At 45.1% G+C, this 20,732-nt stretch overlaps 1 protein-coding gene across 1 annotated transcript; it reads left to right on the top strand.

The window, feature by feature from the left end:
• The first annotated feature begins 209 nt into the window (after nt 1-209).
• Nucleotides 210-16,045, top strand: b3gnt9 (UDP-GlcNAc:betaGal beta-1,3-N-acetylglucosaminyltransferase 9). Its single transcript, XM_068049934.1, has 2 exons — nt 210-255; nt 14,373-16,045. The coding sequence occupies exon 2, from the start codon at nt 14,682-14,684 to the stop codon at nt 15,936-15,938; it is 1,257 nt and encodes a 418-aa protein (XP_067906035.1). The 5' UTR covers nt 210-255; nt 14,373-14,681; the 3' UTR covers nt 15,939-16,045.
• Nucleotides 16,046-20,732: the final 4,687 nt, after the last annotated feature.

Below are 20,732 nucleotides of genomic sequence, written 5' to 3'. Positions count from 1 at the left end.
GCATGCACCTCTCAGACCTGCGGCACTGGGTAGAATTGCAGATTCCTCTAACCCTGCCCTTGTTTCTGATGGTTGGATCTGAGCTCAGGCAACTCCCAGTTCCATTAATACAATCCAGATGTGCTTTCCTTGGCTCCCACGGATTCCTGGCGAGCTTTCCTCCATTATTCAAGCTGCCCCCTTGCAGCCAGCTTCAGAACCTGGAAGCAGTTTGTTCTGTTACTCGGGCGAATGCCCAGCACTGACGGTTCTCAGGTAAAGTGAGGTGTGTGATGTAGAGCAGGGCTGGGAGGAGATGTCTGCCCACTGCCTTCAACCACTTCTATTTCCCCTAAAAAAAAGAGAAACAAGCTGGATTGCAGGCCGGGGTAGTGGGGGAGGGCAATGTCCCTGCTGTTTTCGAGCAGCCTCCTTAAACTTGTTCAACAGGCTCTTCTGCAGGAACGATGCAGTCCATTCCCCCCGGCCTGTGAGGACAAGCAGAAACCTGTTGCAGTTCTGGGAGAGAGGGGAGTCCATTCTCCCTTTTTTCTCCTTGGATATGTTCATTTTGCAGGCGGCAGGAGTAGGTGAGTTGGCGGCTGTTACTCTGTCTTTGCCCAGTACAGGCAAGATACTGCAGGCAGTTCCGAGTCCAATTACAAGTTTAGAGTGAAGGAGATCACCGAACTGGCAAAAGGCAAAGCTCAGGCTCACTGCAATCCTTCTACCGAGGAAAATGCAGCTTCTTCCCGAACACTGTCCACGTTATGAAAGATATAATTTTATAACGCGTAAGCGTCTGATTCAAGTTATGTGCCTTCCCGGTGCTCTGCTTCAGCGTGATCTTTTCCTTCCTGCAGAATGGACAACAGGACGCAGCAGAACCTCCAGTTATTAAAAGGGTAATATGATGTTGGAATGAAAAGGATAGTATGACTCCATTTGGTGTGGGATGGAGGGGTGTGTGTATTGGGTATTAAATGAGGGTTGGTGGGGTGTGTATTGGGTATTAGGTGTCGGATGGAGGAGTGTGTGAATTGGGTATTAGACGTGGGATGGAGGGGTGTGTGTATTGGGCATTAAATATGGTTTGGAGGAGTTTTTATTGGGTATTAGGTGTGGAATGGAGGTGTGTGTGTATTGGATATTAGGTATGGTATGGAGGAGTGTGTGTATTGGGTATTAAATGTGGGATGGAGGGGTGTGTGTATTGGGTATTAATTGTGGGATGGAGGGGTGTGTGTATTGGGTATTAAATGTGGGATGGAGGGGTTTGTGTATTGGGTATTAAATATGTGACGGAGGGGTGTGTGTATTGGGTATTAGACATGGGATGGAGGAGTGTGTGTATTGGGTATTAGGTGTGGGATGGAGGAATCTTTTTATTGGGTATTATGTGTGGGATGGAGGAGTGTGTGTATTGGGTATTAAATATGGGATGGAGGAGTGTTTTTATTGGGTATTATGTGTGGGATGGAGGAGTGTGTGTATTGGGTATTAACTATGGGATGGAGGGGTGTGTATATTGGGTAGTAGGTGTGGGATGGAGGAGTGTGTGTATTGCATATAAAATGTCGAATGGATGGGTGTGTGTATTGGGTATTAGGTGTGGGATGGAGGAGTGTGTGTATTGGGTATTAAATGTGGGATGGAGGCTTGTGTGTATTGGGTAGTAGGTATGGTATGGAGGAGTGTGTGTATTGGGTATTAGGTGTGGGATGGAGGAGTGTGTGTATTGGGTATTAATTGTGGGATGGAGGGGTGTGTGTATTGGGTATTAAATGTGGGATGGAGGCGTGTGTATATTGGGTATTCAATGTGGGAGGGAAGAGTGTTTGTATTAGTTGTGGGATGGAGGAGTGTGTGTATTGGGTATAAAATGTCGAATGGACGGGTGTGTGTATTGGGTATTAGGTGTGGGATGGAGGAGTGTGTGTATTGGGTATTAATTGTGGGATGGAGGGGTGTGTGTATTGGGTATTAAATGTGGGATGGAGGCGTGTGTATATTGGGTATTCAATGTGGGAGGGAAGAGTGTTTGTATTAGTTGTGGGATGGAGGAGTGTGTGTATTGGGTATAAAATGTCGAATGGACGGGTGTGTGTATTGGGTATTAGGTGTGGGATGGAGGAGTGTGTGTATTGGGTATTAAATGTGGGACGGAGGGGTGTGTGTATTGGATATTAAATGTGGGATGGAGGAGTGTGCGTATTGGGTATTAGGTGTTGGATGGCGGGCTGTGTGTATTTGGTATTCGGTGTGGGATGGAGGGGTGTGTGTATTGGGAATTAAATGTCAGATGGAGGGGTGAGTGTATTGGGTATTAGGTGAGGGATGGAGAGGTGTGTGTATTGGGAATTAAATGTGGGATGGAGGAATGTGTGTATTGGGTATTAAACGTCAGTTGGAGGGGTGTGCATTTGGTATTAGGTGTGGGATGGGTGAGTGTATGTTTTGAGTATTAAATGTGGGATGGTGGGGTGTGTATTGGGTATTAAATGTGGGACGGAGGGGTGTGTGTATTGGATATTAAATGTGGGATGGACGAGTGTGTATTGTGTATTCGGTGTCGGATGGTGGTGTGTGTGTATTGGGTATTAGTTGTTGGATGGAGGTGTGTGTGTATTGAGTATTAAATATGGGATGGATGGGGTGTGCGTATTGGGTATTAGGTGTGGGATGGAGGGGTATGTGTATTGGGTATTAAATGTGGGATGGAGGGGTGTGTGTATTGGGTATTAGGTGTGGAATGGAGGGGTGTGTGTGTTGGGTATTAAATGTGGGATGGAGGGGTGTGTGTATTGGGCATTAGCTGTGGGATGGAGGGGTGTGTGTATTGGGGAAAATTGTGGGATGGAGGGGTGTGTGTATTGGGTATTAAATTTGGGATGGAGGGTTGTGTGTATTGGGTATTAGGTGTGGGATGGAGGGGTGTGTGTATTGGGTATTAAATATGTGACGGAGTGGTGTGTGTATTGGGTATTAGACATGGGATGGAGGAGTGTGTGTATTGGGTATTAGGTGTGGGATGGAGGAATCTTTTTATTGGGTATTATGTGTGGGATGGAGGAGTGTGTGTATTGGGTATTAACTACGGGATGGAGGGGTGTGTATATTGGGTAGTAGGTGTGGGATGGAGGAGTGTATGTATTGCGTATAAAATGTCGAATGGACGGGTGTGTGTATTGGGTAGTAGGTGTGGTATGGAGGAGTGTGTGTATTGGGTATTAGGTGTGGGATGGAGGAGTGTGTGTATTGGGTATTAAATGTGGAAAGGAGGGGTGTGTATATTGGGTATTAAGTGTGGGATGGAGGCGTGTGTATATTGGGTATTAAATGTGGGATGGAGGAGTGTGTGTATTTGTTATTCAATGTGGGAGGGAAGAGTGTTTGTATTAGTTGTGGGATGGAGGAGTGTGTGTATTGAGTATAAAATGTCGAATGGACGGGTGTGTGTATTGGGTATTAGGTGTGGGATGGAGGAGTGTGTGTATTGGGTATTAAATGTGGGATGGAAGAGTTTGCGTATTGGGTATAAAATGTGGGATGGAGGGGTGTGTGTATTGGATATTAAATGTGGGATGGAGGAGTGTGCGTATTGGGTATTAGGTGTTGGATGGCGGGCTGTGTGTATTTGGTATTCGGTGTGGGATGGAGGGGTGTGTGTATTGGGAATTAAATGTCAGATGGATGGGTGAGTGTATTGGGTATTAGGTGTGGGATGGAGGGGTGTGTGTATTGGGAATTAAATGTCAGATGGAGGGGTGTGTGTATTGGGTATTAAGTGTGGGATGGAGGAATGTGTGTATTGGGTATTAAACGTCAGTTGGAGGGGTGTGTATTTGGTATTAGGTGTGGGATGGGTGAGTGTATGTATTGGGTATTAAATGTGGGATGGTGGGGTGTATACTGGGTATTAGGTGTGGGGTGGAGGAGTGTGTGGATTGGATATTAAACGTGGGATGGAGGAGTGTGTATTGTGTATTCGGTGTCGGATGGAGGAGTGTGTGTATTGGGTATTAAATGTGGGATGGAGGAGTGTGTATATTGGGTATTAGTTGTCAGATGGAGGGGTGTGTGTATTGGGTATTAAATGTGGGATGGTGGTGTGTGTGTATTGGGTATTAGTTGTTAGATGGAGGTGTGTGTGTATTGAGTATTAAATGTGGGATGGATGGGGTGTGCGTATTGGGTATTAGGTGTGGGATGGAGGGGTATGTGTATTGGGTATTAAATGTGGGATGGAGGGGTGAGTGTATTGGGTATTAAATGTGGGATGGAGGCTTGTGTGTATTGGGTATTAGGTGTGGGATGGAGGGGTGTGTGTATTGGGTATTAGGTGTGGGATGTAGGGGTATGTGTATTGGGTATGAAATGTGGGATGGAGGGGTGTGTGTATTGGGTATTAGGTGTGGAATGGAGGGGTGTGTGTGTTGGGCATTAAATGTGGGATGGAGGGGTGTGTGTGTTGGGTATTACATGTGGGATGTGTGTATTGGGTATTAGGTGTGGAATGGAGGGGTGTGTGTATTGGGTATTAAATGTGGGATGGAGGGGTGTGTGTATTGGGTATTAAATGTGGGATGGAGGGGTGTGTGTATTGGGTATTAGATGTGGGATGGAGGGGTATGTGTATTGGGTATTAAATGTGGGATGGATGTGTGTGTGTATTGGGTATTAAATGTGGGATGGAGGGGTGCGTGTATTGGGTATTAAATGTCGGATGGAGGGGTGCGTGTATTGGGTATTAGGTGTGGAATGGAGGGGAATGTGTGTGTTGGGTATTAAATGTGGGATGGAGGGGTGTTTGTATTGGGTATTAGGTGTGGAATGGAGGGGTGTGTGTGTTGGGTATTAAATGTGGGATGGAGGGGTGAGTGTATTGGGCATTAAGTGTGGAACGGAGGGGTGTGTGTGTTGGGTATTAAATGTGGGATGGAGGGGTGTGTGTATTGGGTATTAGGTGTGGGATGGAGGGGTGTGTGTATTGGGTATTAAATGTGGGATGGAGGCTTGTGTGTATTGGGTATTAAATGTGGGATGGAGGGGTGAGTGTATTGGGCATTAAGTGTGGAACGGAGGGGTGTGTGTGTTGGGTATTAAATGTGGGATGGAGGGGTGTGTGTATTGGGTATTAGGTGTGGGATGTAGGGGTATGTGTATTGGGTATTAAATGTGGGATGGAGGGGTGTGTGTATTGGGCATTAAATGTGGGATGGAGGGGTGTGTGTGTTGGGTATTACATGTGGGATGGAGGGGTGTGTGTATTGGGTATTAGGTGTGGAATGGAGGGGTGTGTGTATTGGGTATTAAATGTGGGATGGAGGGGTGTGTGTATTGGGTATTAAATGTGGGATGGAGGGGTGTGTGTATTGGGTATTAGATGTGGGATGGAGGGGTATGTGTATTGGGTATTAAATGTGGGATGGATGGGTGTGTGTATTGGGTATTAAATGTGGGATGGAGGGGTGCGTGTATTGGGTATTAAATGTCGGATGGAGGGGTGTGTGTGTTGGGTATTACATGTGGGATGGAGGGGTGTGTGTATTGGGTATTAGGTGTGGAATGGAGGGGTGTATGTATTGGGTATTAAATGTGGGATGGAGGGGTGTGTGTATTGGGTATTAAATGTGGAATGGAGGGTGTGTGTATTGGGTATTAGATGTGGGATGGAGGGGTATGTGTATTGGGTATTAAATGTGGGATGGATGGGTGTGTGTATTGGGTACTAAATGTGGGATGGAGGGGTGCGTGTATTCGGTATTAAATGTCGGATGGAGGGGTGCGTGTATTCGGTATTAGGTGTGGGATGGGTGAGTGTATGTATTGGATATTAAACGTGGGATGGAGGAGTGTGTATTGTGTATTTGGTGTCGGATGGAGGAGTGTGTGTATTGGGTATTAAATGTGGGATGGAGGAGTGTGTATATTGGGTATTAGTTGTCAGATGGAGGGGTGTGTGTATTGTGTATTAAATGTGGGATGGTGGTGTGTGTGTATTGGGTATTAGTTGTTGGATGGAGGGGTGTGTGTATTGGGTATTAGGTGTGGGATGGAGGGGTGTGTGTATTGGGTATTAATTGTGGGATGGAGGGGCGTGTGTGTTGGGTATTAGGTGTGGGATGGAGGGGTGTGTGTATTGGGTATTCGGTGTGGGATGGAGGTTTGTGTGTATTGGGTATTAATTGTGGGATGGAGGGGTGTGTGTATTGGGTAATCGTTGTGGGATGGAGGGGTGTGTGTATTGGGAATTAAATTGTGGGATGGAGGGGTGTGTGTATTGGGTATTAAATATGGGATGGAGGGGTGTGTGTGTTGGGTATTAATTGTGGGATGGAGGGGTGTGTGTGTTGGGTATTAATTGTGGGATGGAGGGTTGTGTGTATTGAGTATTAAATGTGGGATGGAGGGGTGTGTGTAATTGGTATTCAATGTGGGAGGGAAGAGTGTTTGTATTAGTTGTGGGATGGAGGAGTATGTGTATTTGGTATTCAATGTGGGAGGGAAAAGTGTTTGTATTAGTTGTGGGATGGAGGAGTGTGTGTATTGGGTATAAAATGTCGAATGGACGGGTGTGTGCATTGGGTATTAGGTGTGGGATGGAGGAGTGTGTGTATTGGGTATTAAATGTGGGATGGAGGAGTGTGCGTATTGGGTATTAAATGTGGGATGGAGGGGTGTGTGTATTGGGTATTAAATGTGGGATGGAAGGGTGTGTGTATTGGCTATTAACTGTGGGATGGAGGGGTGTGTGTACTGCGTATTAGGTGTGGGATGGAGGGGTGTGTGTACTGGATATTAAATGTGGGATGGAGGAGTGTGCGTATTGGGTATCAGGTGTTGGATGGCGGGCTGTGTGTATTTGGTATTCGGTGTGGGATGGAGGGGTGTGTGCATTGGGAATTAAATGTCAGATGGAGGGGTGAGTGTATTGGGTATTAGGTGTGGGATGGAGAGGTGTGTGTATTGGGTATTAAATTTGGGATGGAGGGGTGTGTGTATTGGGTATTAGGTGTGGGATGGAGGGGTGTGTGTATTGGTTATTATGGGATGGAGGGGTGTGTGTATTGGGTATTAATTGTGGGATGGATGGGTGTGTGTATTGGGTATTAAATGTGGGATGGAGGGGTGCGTGTATTGGGTGTTAAATGTGGGATGGAGGGATGTGTGTATGGGTATTAGGTGTGGGATGGAGGGGTGTGTGTATTGGGTATTAAATGTGGGATGGAGGGGTGTGTGTATTGGGTATTAGGTGTGGGATGGAGGGTGTGTGTATTGGGTATTAAATGTGCGATGGACGGGTGTGTGTATTGGGTATTAATTGTGGGAAAGACGGGTGTGTGTATTGGGTATTAAATGTGGGATGGAGGGGTGTGTGTATTGGGTATTAGGTGTGGGATGGAGGGTGTGTGTATTGGGTATTAAATGTGCGATGGACGGGTGTGTGTATTGGGTATTGGATGTGGGATGGAGGGGGTGTGTGTATTGGGTATTAATTGTCGGATGGAGGGGGGTGTGTATTGGGTATTTGCTATGGGATTGTGGGGTGTGTGTATTGGGTATTAAATGTGGGATGGAGGGGTGTGTGTATTGGTTATTAGGTGTGGGATGGAGGGGTGTGTGTATTGGGTATTTGGTATGGGATGGAGGGGTGTGTGTATTGGTTATTATGTGTGGGATGGAATGGTGTGTGTATTGGGTATTAGATGTGGGATGGAGGGGTGTGTGTATTGTGTATTTCTTGTGGGATGGAGGGGTGTGTGTATTGGTTATTAGGTGGGATGGAGGGGTGTGTGTATTGGGTATTAATTGTGGGATGGAGGGGTGTGTGTATTGGTTATTAGGTGTGGGATGGAGGGGTGTGTGTATTGGTTATTAGCTGTGGGATGGAGGGGTGTGTGTATTGGGTATTAATAGTGGGATGGAGGGGGGTGTGTATTAGGTATTTGGTATCGGATGGTGGGGTGTGTGTATTGGGTATTAGTTGTGGGATGGAGGGGTGTGTGTATTGGGTATTAGGTGTGGGATGGAGGGGTGTGTGTATTGTGTATTTGGTGTGGGATGGAGGGGTGTGTGTGTTGGGTATTAAATGTGCGCTGGTGGGTTGTGTGTATTGGGTATTAGGTGTGGGATGGAGGGGTATGTGTATTGGGTATTAGGTGTGGGATGGAGGGGTGTGTGAAGTGGGTATTAAATGTGGGATGGAGGGGTGTGTGTGTTGGGTATTAAATGTGCGATGGATGGTTGTGTGTATTGCGTATTAGGTGTGGGATGGAGGGGTGTGTGTATTGTGTATTAGATGTGGGATGGAGGGGTGTGTGTATTGGGTATTAATTGTGGGATGGATGGGGGTGTGTATTGGGTAATTGGTATTGGATGGTGGGGTGTGTGTATTGGGTATTTGGTGTGGGATGGAGGGGTGTGTGTATTGGTTATTAGGTGTGGGATGGAGGGATGTGTGTATTGGGTATTAATTGTGGGATGGAGGGGTATGTGTATTGGGTATTAATTGTGGGATGGAGGGGTATGTGTATTGGTTATTCGGTGTGGGATGGAGGGGTGTGTGTATTGGTTATTAGGTGTGGGATGGAGGGGTGTGTGTATTGGGTATTAGATGTGGGATGGAGGGGTGTGTGTATTGGGTATTAATTGTGGGATGGGGGGGGGTGTGCATTGGGTATTTGGTATGTGATGGTGGGGTGTATTTATTGGGTATTAGGTGTGGGATGGAGGGGTGTGTGTATTGGGTATTAATTGTGGGATTGAGGGGTGTGTGTATTGGTTATTAGGTGTGGGATGGAAGGGTGTGTGTATTATGTATTAATTGTGGGATGGAGGGGTGTGTGTATTGGGTATTTGGTGTGGGATGGAGGGGTGTGTGTATTGGGTATTAAATGTGGGATGGAGGGGTGTGTGTATTGGTTATTAGGTGTGGGATGGAGGGGTGTGTGTATTGGGTATTTGGTGTGGGATGGTGGGGTGTGTGTATTGGGTATTAAATGTGGGATGGAGGGGTGTGTGTATTGGTTATTAGGTGTGGGATGGAGGGGTGTGTGTATTGGGTATTGGATGTGGGATGGAGGGGTGTGTGTATTGGGTATTAATTGTCGGATGGAGGGGGGTGTGTATTTGGTATTTGGTATGGGATTGTGGGGTGTGTGTATTGGGTATTAAATGTGGGATGGAGGGGTGTGTGTATTGGTTATTAGGTGTGGGATGGAGGGTTGTGTGTATTGGGTATTTGGTATGGGATGGAGGGGTGTGTGTATTGGTTATTATGTGTGGGATGGAATGGTGTGTGTATTGGTTATTGGGTGTGGGATGGAGGGGTGTGTGTTTTGGGTATTAGATGTGGGATGGAGGGGTGTGTGTATTGGGTATTAATTGTGGGATGGAGAGGTGTGTGTCTTGGGTATTAATTGTGGGATGGAGGGGGGTGTGTATTGGGTATTTGGTATGGGATGGTGGAGTGTGTGTATTAGGTATTAGTTGTGGGATGGAGGGGTGTGTGTCTTGGGTATTAGGTGTGGGATGGAGGGGTGTGTGTATTGTGTATTTGGTGTGGGATGGAGGGGTGTGTGTGTTGGGTATTAAATGTGCGCTGGTGGGTTGTGTGTAATGGGTATTAGGTGTGGGATGGAGGGGTATGTGTATTGGGTATTAGGTGTGGGATGGAGGGGTGTGTGAAGTGGGTATTAAATGTGGGATGGAGGGGTGTGTGTGTTGGGTATTAAATGTGCGATGGATGGTTGTGTGTATTGCGTATTAGGTGTGGGATGGAGGGGTGTGTGTATTGTGTATTAGATGTGGGATGGATGGGTGTGTGTATTGGGTATTAATTGTGGGATGGATGGGGGTGTGTATTGGGTAATTGGTATTGGATGGTGGGGTGTGTGTATTGGGTATTTGGTGTGGGATGGAGGGGTGTGTGTATTGGTTATTAGGTGTGGGATGGAGGGATGTGTGTATTGGGTATTAATTGTGGGATGGAGGGGTATGTGTATTGGGTATTAATTGTGGGATGGAGGGGTATGTGTATTGGTTATTCGGTGTGGGATGGAGGGGTGTGTGTATTGGTTATTAGGTGTGGGATGGAGGGGTGTGTGTATTGGGTATTAGATGTGGGATGGAGGGGTGTGTGTATTGGGTATTAATTGTGGGATTGAGGGGTGTGTGTATTGGTTATTAGGTGTGGGATGGAAGGGTGTGTGTATTATGTATTAATTGTGGGATGGAGGGGTGTGTGTATTGGGTATTTGGTGTGGGATGGAGGGGTGTGTGTATTGGGTATTAAATGTGGGATGGAGGGGTGTGTGTATTGGTTATTAGGTGTGGGATGGAGGGGTGTGTGTATTGGGTATTTGGTGTGGGATGGTGGGGTGTGTGTATTGGGTATTAAATGTGGGATGGAGGGGTGTGTGTATTGGTTATTAGGTGTGGGATGGAGGGGTGTGTGTATTGGGTATTGGATGTGGGATGGAGGGGTGTGTGTATTGGGTATTAATTGTCGGATGGAGGGGGGTGTGTATTTGGTATTTGGTATGGGATTGTGGGGTGTGTGTATTGGGTATTAAATGTGGGATGGAGGGGTGTGTGTATTGGTTATTCGGTGTGGGATGGAGGGTTGTGTGTATTGGTTATTATGTGTGGGATGGAATGGTGTGTGTATTGGTTATTGGGTGTGGGATGGAGGGGTGTGTGTTTTGGGTATTAGATGTGGGATGGAGGGGTGTGTGTATTGGGTATTAATTGTGGGATGGAGAGGTGTGTGTCTTGGGTATTAATTGTGGGATGGAGGGGTGTGTGTCTTGGGTATTAGGTGTGGGATGGAGGGGTGTGTGTATTGTGTATTTGGTGTGGGATGGAGGGGTGTGTGTGTTGGGTATTAAATGTGCGCTGGTGGGTTGTGTGTATTGGGTATTAGGTGTGGGATGGAGGGGTATGTGTATTGGGTATTAGGTGAGGGATGGAGGGGTGTGTGTATTGGGTATTAATTGTGGGATGGGGGTTGGGGTGTGCATTGGGTATTTGGTATGGGATGGTGGGGTGTATTTATTGGGTATTAGGTGTGGGATGGAGGGGTGTGTGTATTGGGTATTAATTGTGGGATTGAGGGGTGTGTGTATTGGTTATTAGGTGTGGGATGGAAGGGTGTGTGTATTATGTATTGTGGGATGGAGGGGTGTGTGTATTGGGTATTTGGTGTGGGATGGAGGGGTGTGTGTATTGGTTATTAGGTGTGGGATGGTGGGGTGTGTGTATTGGGTATTAAATGTGGGATGGAGGGGTGTGTGTATTGGTTATTAGGTGTGGGATGGAGGGGTGTCTGTATTGGGTATTGGATGTGGGATGGAGGGGTGTGTGTATTGGGTATTAATTGTCGGATGGAGGGGGGTGTGTATTTGGTATTTGGTATGGGATTGTGGGGTGTGTGTATTGGGTATTAAATGTGGGATGGAGGGGTGTGTGTATTGGTTATTAGGTGTGGGATGGAGGGTTGTGTGTATTGGGTATTTGGTATGGGATGGAGGGGTGTGTGTATTGGTTATTATGTGTGGGATGGAATGGTGTGTGTATTGGTTATTGGGTGTGGGATGGAGGGGTGTGTGTTTTGGGTATTAGATGTGGGATGGAGGGGTGTGTGTATTGGGTATTAATTGTGGGATGGAGAGGTGTGTGTCTTGGGTATTAATTGTGGGATGGAGGGAGGTGTGTATTGGGTATTTGGTATGGGATGGTGGAGTGTGTGTATTAGGTATTAGTTGTGGGATGGAGGGGTGTGTGTCTTGGGTATTAGGTGTGGGATGGAGGGGTGTGTGTATTGTGTATTTGGTGTGGGATGGAGGGGTGTGTGTGTTGGGTATTAAATGTGCGCTGGTGGGTTGCGTGTATTGGGTATTAGGTGTGGGATGGAGGGGTATGTGTATTGGTTATTAGGTGGGATGGAGGGGTGTGTGTATTGGGTATTAATTGTGGGATGGAGGGGTGTGTGTATTGGGTATTAGGTGTGGGATGGAGGAGTGTGTGTATTGGTTATTAGGTGTGGGATGGAGGGGTGTGTGTATTGGTTATTAGCTGTGGGATGGAGGGGTGTGTGTATTGGGTATTAATAGTGGGATGGAGGGGGGTGTGTATTAGGTATTTGGTATGGGATGGTGGGGTGTGAGTATTGGGTATTAGTTGTGGGATGGAGGGGTGTGTGTATTGGGTATTAGGTGTGGGATGGAGGGGTGTGTGTATTGTGTATTTGGTGTGGGATGGAGGGGTGTGTGTGTTGGGTATTAAATGTGCGCTGGTGGGTTGTGTGTATTGGGTATTAGGTGTGGGATGGAGGGGTATGTGTATTGGGTATTAGGTGTGGGATGGAGGGGTATGTGTATTGGGTATTAAATGTGGGATGGAGGGGTGTGTGTGTTGGGTATTAGATGTGGGATGGAGGGGTGTGTGTGTTGGGTATTAAATGTGCGCTGGTGGGTTGTGTGTATTGGGTATTAGGTGTGGGATGGAGGGGTGTGTGTGTTGGGTATTAGGTGTGGGATGGAGGGGTATGTGTATTGGGTATTAGGTGTGGGATGGAGGGGTATGTGTATTGGGTATTAAATATGGGATGGAGGGGTGTGTGTATTGGGTATTAATTGTGGGATGGACGGGGGTGTGTATTGGGTATTAATTGTGGGATGGGGGAGTGTGTATTGGGTGTTAATTGTGGGATGGAGGGGTGTGTGTGTTGGGTATTAAAAGTGCGATGGAGGGTTGTGTGTATTGGGTATTAGGTGTGGGATGGAGGGGTATGTGTATTGGGTATTAAATGTGGTATGGAGGGTTGTGTGTATTCGGTATTAAAATGTGGGTTGGTGGGGTGTGTGTATTGGGTATTAAATGTGGGTTGGTGGGGTGTGTATTTGTGTTTTAGTTTTGTTTTGGAGATACAGCAGTGAAACAGGCCCTTCGGCCCACCAAGTCTGTGCCCACCATCAACCACCCATTTTACACTCATCCTACACTAATTCCATATTCCTACCACATTCCCACCTATCCCTATATTTCCCTCCCACCTCCCACCCTCGGGGCAATTTATAATGGCCAATTAACCTATCAACTAGCAAGTCTTTGGCATGTGGGAGGAAACCCACGCAGACATCGGGAGAACTTGCAAACTCCACACAGGCAGTGCCCAGAATTGAACCCGGGTCGCTGGAGCTGTGAGGCTGCGGTGCTAACCAATGCGCCATTGTGCCGCTCTGGTTATTAGTTGTGTGATGGAGAGATGCAGGAATATATTACATGAGGTCTGTAAAAAGCAGATGTCTGTGAAAAGAAGTGGTTTATTGCTTACACAGAAACGGTCGCACTTCGAAACTTGGCTGAAACCATGCACCAGTAATACCAGGCAGCAGAAGTTCACCATGAGGCCAAAGCTGTTTGACCTCAGTTTGACTCTGTTATTTTTCTAGCTCGACATGTATGACAAGGCAGGGCACCTGGGGGGCGCCAGCGGGAGCAGGTTCAACAGTCAGGTGAGACCATCTGATAAATGGTTTAAAATGTGTCTCCACGTGTACCTTCTGTGGGAAATCATTGGATTAGGAGCATGTGGCGCTCAATCAGAAGTGTCAGAAAGGAAGCGGGCAGATAGGAGTCTTAATCTCAGTCGATTGCACTGCTAATGAAAAATGGCCAATATTGGAAATCCGGTGTGAAAATTAAGAATATCCAGTGAGGCAAGGAGTGGAGCAGCAGCCACTTTAACCGCTGGTTGTGAGATACTATCACATGGAACAGTGTAGACGTTGTTACAAAGTGCTAGAACAAAGCTCAGGTGGTTGTGTCCGTGTCAAAGACTGAGATTTCTTTCAGCAGTACACTTCACACTGCATTGTTCCAAATAATATGCACAAATAGAGCTAATTTGTTTCAGCTTTTGTGAGTTTTGACTTGTACAGCAAACAGCAATATGCTGCTGCCATCAGATCGCATGATTGGAACTTTGTCGGCTCTCATGTTTGAATTGAAATAGTAACTTTTTTAGATTGCATTTTACATGCTTGAATATTTGTAAGAGTTACAGCTAAGTATTAGTTGTGTAGCTATGTCTACACAGATATGTGTGTCTGCTGTAAGTCTCTATGTTACCAGTTATATCTAGCTGTCTATTAATCTAGAATTAGGTGTTGCACCATTTCTAAAATACAGCCATCTGACTAATGGAGAGAACCGCGGTAAAGCAAAGTACCAAGGCGGAGAACCAGGGGGTTTATTAAAGTATATTTTTGTTCTCTAAGACTGCTGTTTCTTGTCAGACCTAGTATCCAGGAATGCTTCTCAAGGTTCCACGTGGCAGACTGGACAGCTGTTTCCTTTAACTCTGCTTTTCTCTGTTTGTTTTACAGATGTGATTGTATAAAAGAAACCTACCCACAGCCAGCCTGTGAACTTCAGCCCTATATAAAATTCCGCAGACTAGACTGTGAACTCCAGCCCTGTGTAAATCACCTAACGTCTTCCAGAGAACTTCAACTGTGTATAGCATAACGCAGAAACAGCCTGTGAACTCCAACGCTGTATAAAATCACCCATAACCAGCCCGTGAACCCCAAGTCAGTATCAACCGGCCCAGTTTCGATTTGTAAAACCCAGTCTTCTGTAAAATTGCCCTGAACATCCACTGATCTGTACTCGGCCTCTGCTCTCCTGGGACCATGAGACTCCGGCGGAAAGGCGATCTTATATGCACCTTCATCCTGCTAATAGCACTTAGTATTTTGCTTTACATCCAAATGCACTCTGGAACCCTGCGGCTGGACAAACACAAGAACCAAAGGGAACCAGGAACTGAGAGATACACAATGCTGCAAAGCACCAAGGCAGAAACTCAGTCGGACTTCACCACCAGCGTGACAAAGTCAGAGCGCATCTGTCAGCCGAGCCAATGGTTGGAGAATGTCCAGGTCCAGGTCCAGGTGAAAACATCTCCAACCACAGACCATTTACCCTGGAACTACCGCCAGTACCTCTGGCAGAAGGACTGTCGGGAATTCAACCAGATCATTAACCAGAAGGACAAGTGCCACAAGCACCACGGGGAACAACTCCTGTTGATCTCCATCAAGTCCAAGGTGGAGGAGTTTGAAAGGCGTGAAGTGGCTCGGAAGACCTGGGCCCGAGAAGGTCGTGTCCACAATCTGCAAGTCCGCAGGCTCTTCCTCCTGGGAATTCCGGCCAACCAAAGCGCTTTGGCTTCTTGGAGCCGCCTGCTGGAACACGAGAGTCAGATTTACCAGGACATCCTGCTGTGGGATTTCCAAGACACCTTCTTCAACCTGACACTCAAGGAGATCCACTTTCTGAAATGGGTTGACCAGTTCTGTCCCACCGCAGAGTTCGTGTTCAAAGGGGATGATGATGTCTTTGTAAACGTGGAGAACATTGCCGATTTCTTGGTCGACACCGATCCCAAGGAAGATTTATTTGTTGGACATATTATTTACCAAGCCCTCCCCATCAGGTCCAATAAGAGTAAGTATTTCATCCCGGAGATGATGTATGGCCCAGGAGTTTATCCCGTCTATGCAGGAGGTGGAGGCTTCCTTATGTCTGGACACACGGCAAAGAGATTGTACCGCGCCAGCAAAGAGGTGGATCTCTTCCCCATCGACGATGTCTTCTTGGGGATGTGCTTGTTGCGGATCGGCCTCGAACCCCTAACTCATGAGGGTTTCAGAACTTTCGGCATCGTCCGACCCTCTGCAGCTCCTCACATGCAAATGTTTGACCCGTGCTTCTACAAGGAGCTGATGGTGGTCCACAGCCTTAAGGTGCCTGAGATCTGGTTGATGTGGACCCTTCTCCACGATTCTAATCTGGACTGCGCTCGCAAAGGGTCGATAAAGCGCCCATTCCGGTGGCGGGTCAAGGGAAAGGCCACATCCGCCTCTATAAGGAAATTAAGACACTGACGGCAGACATGAGGGAATGTCTCTCCCATCACCAGGAGATAATGCCCTCAATAAACTATCCCTGCAAATGTATACTTTTGTTTTATAAATATATCAATCTTTTTGTATTATTTAATGTCACTGGTGGCAACAGTGCATCGAAGTGCCTGCACTTCCATTAAACACATTAGCATAAAAGTCAAACTGTGATATCAAGCACAACAAACGAGCTCTTCGGAATTCATTGGGAAATAGAGGCACCTGTTCCTTACCCTTATCAATGGTTTCACTCAGATGTATACTTTCTGTGAGAACCCCTTGTAGCTTCTTTAATTAGAGTGGGTTAGAAGTGAAAAATCATAAAAATTAAAACCTGACAGTTTTCACAATACCGCAACAAGTCTCAATTTTAGCAAGCCAGAGAAATGTATAATCCTGGTTCCTGGTATCTGGGCTCGATCCTTGCTGGAGTGATCCAAAATGAGTCCCACTGCCCTGAATGGAATTAATTAACAAACCAACAAGTACCAGCTAGTCTTAGATGAAATGCAGAACCAGTTAATAGCTACTTAACCGCCCCCCACCCCCAACAAAAAAAAACCCTCCACAGTGCACAACCCAGTGTGGTGCAGAGCTATGCAGACCAGGAAGATCCCAGGTTTGATTCTTGGTCTGGAGCAAATTCACTGATCTCAGCCAAGGTGACAGCAGAAGTGCTAATATTAACCTCAGTGCTCTGGCCTGGAGAAGCTGTTTGTGCAGTGGAAAAATAATCAACTCAGGTTTTCATTCTTGATCATTCTCTATTGGACTGGCCCCTTCTAGAGTTGGCTATGGTGCCTGCACAGTTGAATAGCCTGTTGATATTCACTGCCCGGACTCACTCATAAGATGTGGCCACTTGTCCTGTACTGGGATCCATCAGCATCAATTCAACTGTATCCTAATTTGAATCCTGTTTTCTACAGCGTTTGGTAGTGTTCTATAATATTTGCATGTGATTCAGCACTTATGTGTTCATGTATTTTATACCATTTTCATTTCTCTTGGATTCTATGTGCCATCCAAACTAATCCCACCATGACAGATGGTGAAATTAGAATTCAATTAATTAATCTGGAATTAGAAAGCTAGTCTAATGGTGACCATGAAACCCATCTGGTTCACTAATGTCCTTTAGGGAAGGAAATCTGCTGACCTTACCTGACCTACATGTGACTCCAGACCCCACAGCTGACTCAAAATACCCTCTGAAATTGCCTAGCAAGCCCCTCAGTTCAAGGGTAATTAGGGATGAGCAATAAATGCTGGCCTAGCAGTGACGCCCACATCCCATGAGTGAAGAAAAAAAAATACAGCCTGAGAGTGAGTGCAACGAAGGTTCACTAGACTAGGGGTGAGGGGATTGTCTTATGAGGAGAGATTGAGTAGACTAGGCCTATATTTCTTGGAGTTTAGAAGAATGAGAGGTGATCTCATTGAAATATATTGAATTCTTAAGGGGCTTGACAGGGTGGATGCTGGAAAATGTTTTGCAAGGCTGGGGAATCTAAAACACAGGGTCACAGTCTCAGAATAAGGGGTTGCCATTTAGGACTGAGATGAGGAGCAATTTCTTCAAAGGCTTGTGAATCTTTGGAATTCTCCACCTCAGAGAGCTCAGTCATATTCAAGACAGGTCAATAGATTTTTGGAGAATTAAGAGATAGTGCGGGAAGTTGGAGTTGAGGTAGAAGGTCAGCTGCATGTTCTTGTTAAATGGTGGAGTAGGCACAAAGGGCCAAATGGCCTACTCCAGCTCCGGTTTCTTACATTCTTTAGAAGCTCCTCTTTTTCTTTGTAACCCCAACTGATTTCTCTTACCATTGAATACAAGCAGTGTTCCAAACTTTGTCCAAATGAAACTACCATTTTAATGACAATATAATTGTTAAGATTTTTGCCCTTAAAGATTTCTTAGAAAAATTGAGTTCAAACATTTTACATAAACTAGCTTACAATCTTAGCCATCAGATAACCCCTATTTTGTATACTCGGGTGCAGTATTTCTCAAGATATAGTCTTTTTCAAGACAGATATTAAAAATGGTGCTAGTGATTTTGAAGGATCTAGTGTTGGGTTAAAAATCCTGAAACTAGGATTCCATTCAGAATGATGAATCAGGAAACGAATATTAGATTCAAGAAGTCAAAATGAAGGAAGAATTGAAGCAGTAATGACATAGTGCCCCAAATGGCTTTGTTGTGCAAAGACATTACCTACAAGACCAACAATGTAAATTACATTTTTAAACCAAAACGTCCAAAGTTATTTTGGTTCAATATTCTGTCATTCTTTCCATGTCTGCCATCTGTCAAATGTTCAACACTTTATATTTGCCTTTCACATTTTTGCATTATTCGATTGTAGGTATCAGACTTTATATTCAGATATCAACATTCTCATTTTATGAAATGAGCAAAGAGTTTAGGATAGTAGGAATGAAGAAAGGTCATCAATTCAACCCATTGCATTCACTTACTTTCAGTCTAATGCTTATAAGACCATTTTCATCTCCATCATCAACTGGCATCAATCTTTTCATAAATCTGGTGGATAAACATCATGAGATGTCAGTTTACTATTCCCACATGTTTTAATCATAATGTGTAACAAATCTGTATAGAGTAAGCTGTAACTTTTATGCATCTGCTCCTTTTAGAGTTAACACTGTACTGTAATCTAATCTTTTATCCTCACTACTGTGACAGGCTAGTTAATAGTGTCACCCTGTGCTAGGGCCTAGCCAGTATAAATATTAAGGCACTTTAAGCTGCTATAGACAGTTCCATTGTTGTAAATATACATTTTTTAAAATAAATGTATTTTTATACTTTGTCTCCCCTCAACAACCACAACCAGAATTATAGAATCTGGATTAACTGTGAGTCTAATATTTCTTCTTTTAAAAATTAGATTGCATGTTTAATTACTTTCTCCATCTTGTATCAGGTTATGGCATCAAAAGGATTTGAAAAGTATTCTAAATTTGTTCTGGTCAGTAACCAGACTCAGTATTAAGCTTTGTGAACAAATTGACTTAAAGGGAAGGCAGCTCTTTACCTATGCTTTTCCCAAATGTGTGTCAACTTGTCTGGAAAATATTTTGATAACAACAATGTCCTAAATATGGGAAAAAGGTACAAACTAATTCCATTACCTTGAATCACTTCAATCAATCACTCACATAATCAGTGCAGATAGGGAAGACTCCTTGCCTGGTCTGCGATGGAATTTGTTAAGGCAGAGTGATTCTGCTCATCTGTATCGGTATTTCTGGAAGCTTCGAATTCAATATGCAATCCCAGAGACAGACATAAATTAATCAGGTTCTTGCCAGAGTACCGATCAAAGTACAAATATTCTTGCATGTTGGGAAATAACATACAAGCCTGGATGGGGGTGTTCGTGCCTTGCAATAGGAACTCTTGTAGTCTCAAAGATTGGGAATGGGGACAGGGGCTTACTGAATGGAGCACAATGTTATATTATTTTTGTAGGCCTACTAATGACCTCATACTTTGCAGGAGTCTCTCCCTCCCACCACCCCTATCAATCCTACAGAAATCTAATGTTTCCTCTCCAGTGATGGAAGGCAAGGGGAAGCTGCTAGGAGAGTAGGACTATCACAGAATCCACAGCAGATGAACTGAGAAGAGGGTGGGGTCCTGATCTTATAAAGTGTAATTAGGGATACTAGCTCCTTCCAGTATTCCCTTCCTATCTCTTCATGGAGAGGGAGAGGAATCAGTGCTGATTCATACAACTGGAAAGTACCAGCAGCAGTTATGTGGAGCATGGGAATGTAAGAAAGACAGAGGTCTAAGACAATAATACATTAGCACTGAATCTGTACGCATAAAAGGTTACACAATGCACTCAAGCCCCAAAGTTTTGCATTATGGTAACATGAAGCGAATTAACCCAGATAAACCATGTGTACACCTGCCATTGCCTGATTTGGCTGAAAATGTGGTCTAAAGGCTAAATGTTTGTTCATTTGAAACAGCAAATCACTGACAACTTTGAGAAAGAGCATCTGGGCTGGGCAGAGTAAGTTTGGAAATTGAGCCTGGAATAACGGGAGGTACTAGTCTGCATAAGGAAGGACGCAATGGCCCATTCTCAGTAAATCATTGATACAGATCTGTTTTCTTCTGAGATTTCTTATGGGGGACAACTAACAACTTCAAGATAATGGCACAAGGATATAAGGGTTTCTGGACAAACAGATCAACTGAAGATAAAAGACACAGGGTTGTAATGTTGCTCTCACCTCAATCATTTGTATTCCCTGCATTGACCGCTGCTGCTGCTCTGAATGGCAGGGAGCCATTTACTAAAATTTGATATTTATTTTGGAATCATTTTCAGTACTTATGAGTCAGTGCAGATGTTTGCCTTGGAAGCTTGGCTCCTGCCTCCTCCCCGTCTCAGTTCATCAAAGGTCAGAAATATTTACTGCAACCCTACCAAACCTCACCGCTGCAGGCAATTCATTGTAAAATGAATAAAACTTCCACGAGTTGGTGAACGGAGGCAGGTTCGTGATCAATGTACCCTCTAATTATTAAAGGAGCTTAAAGGAGCTGACTTGTACACAGCCGCGCAACTTAGAAGGAACATTGAGATTCACAATTTTACAGTAGTATAGCAAAAGCTGACTTACAATATTTTGAAAATTAATCCCTTCCCTTTAAAAGAACTTGCACTTATTGTAGAAAATGTTTAGGATGTCCCAAAATACTTAATCAATGGATCACTTTTGAAGGGCAA

This window comes from Heterodontus francisci, chromosome 17, assembly GCF_036365525.1.
Source record: "Heterodontus francisci isolate sHetFra1 chromosome 17, sHetFra1.hap1, whole genome shotgun sequence".
Lineage (NCBI taxonomy): Eukaryota > Metazoa > Chordata > Chondrichthyes > Heterodontiformes > Heterodontidae > Heterodontus > Heterodontus francisci.
This window is presented reverse-complemented; position numbering and strand designations above follow the sequence as displayed.

Excerpts from the sequence above, each read along its gene's own strand:
- b3gnt9 (XM_068049934.1), top strand. The coding sequence starts at position 14,682 with ATGAGACTCCGGCGGAAAGGCGATCTTATATGCACCTTCATCCTGCTA.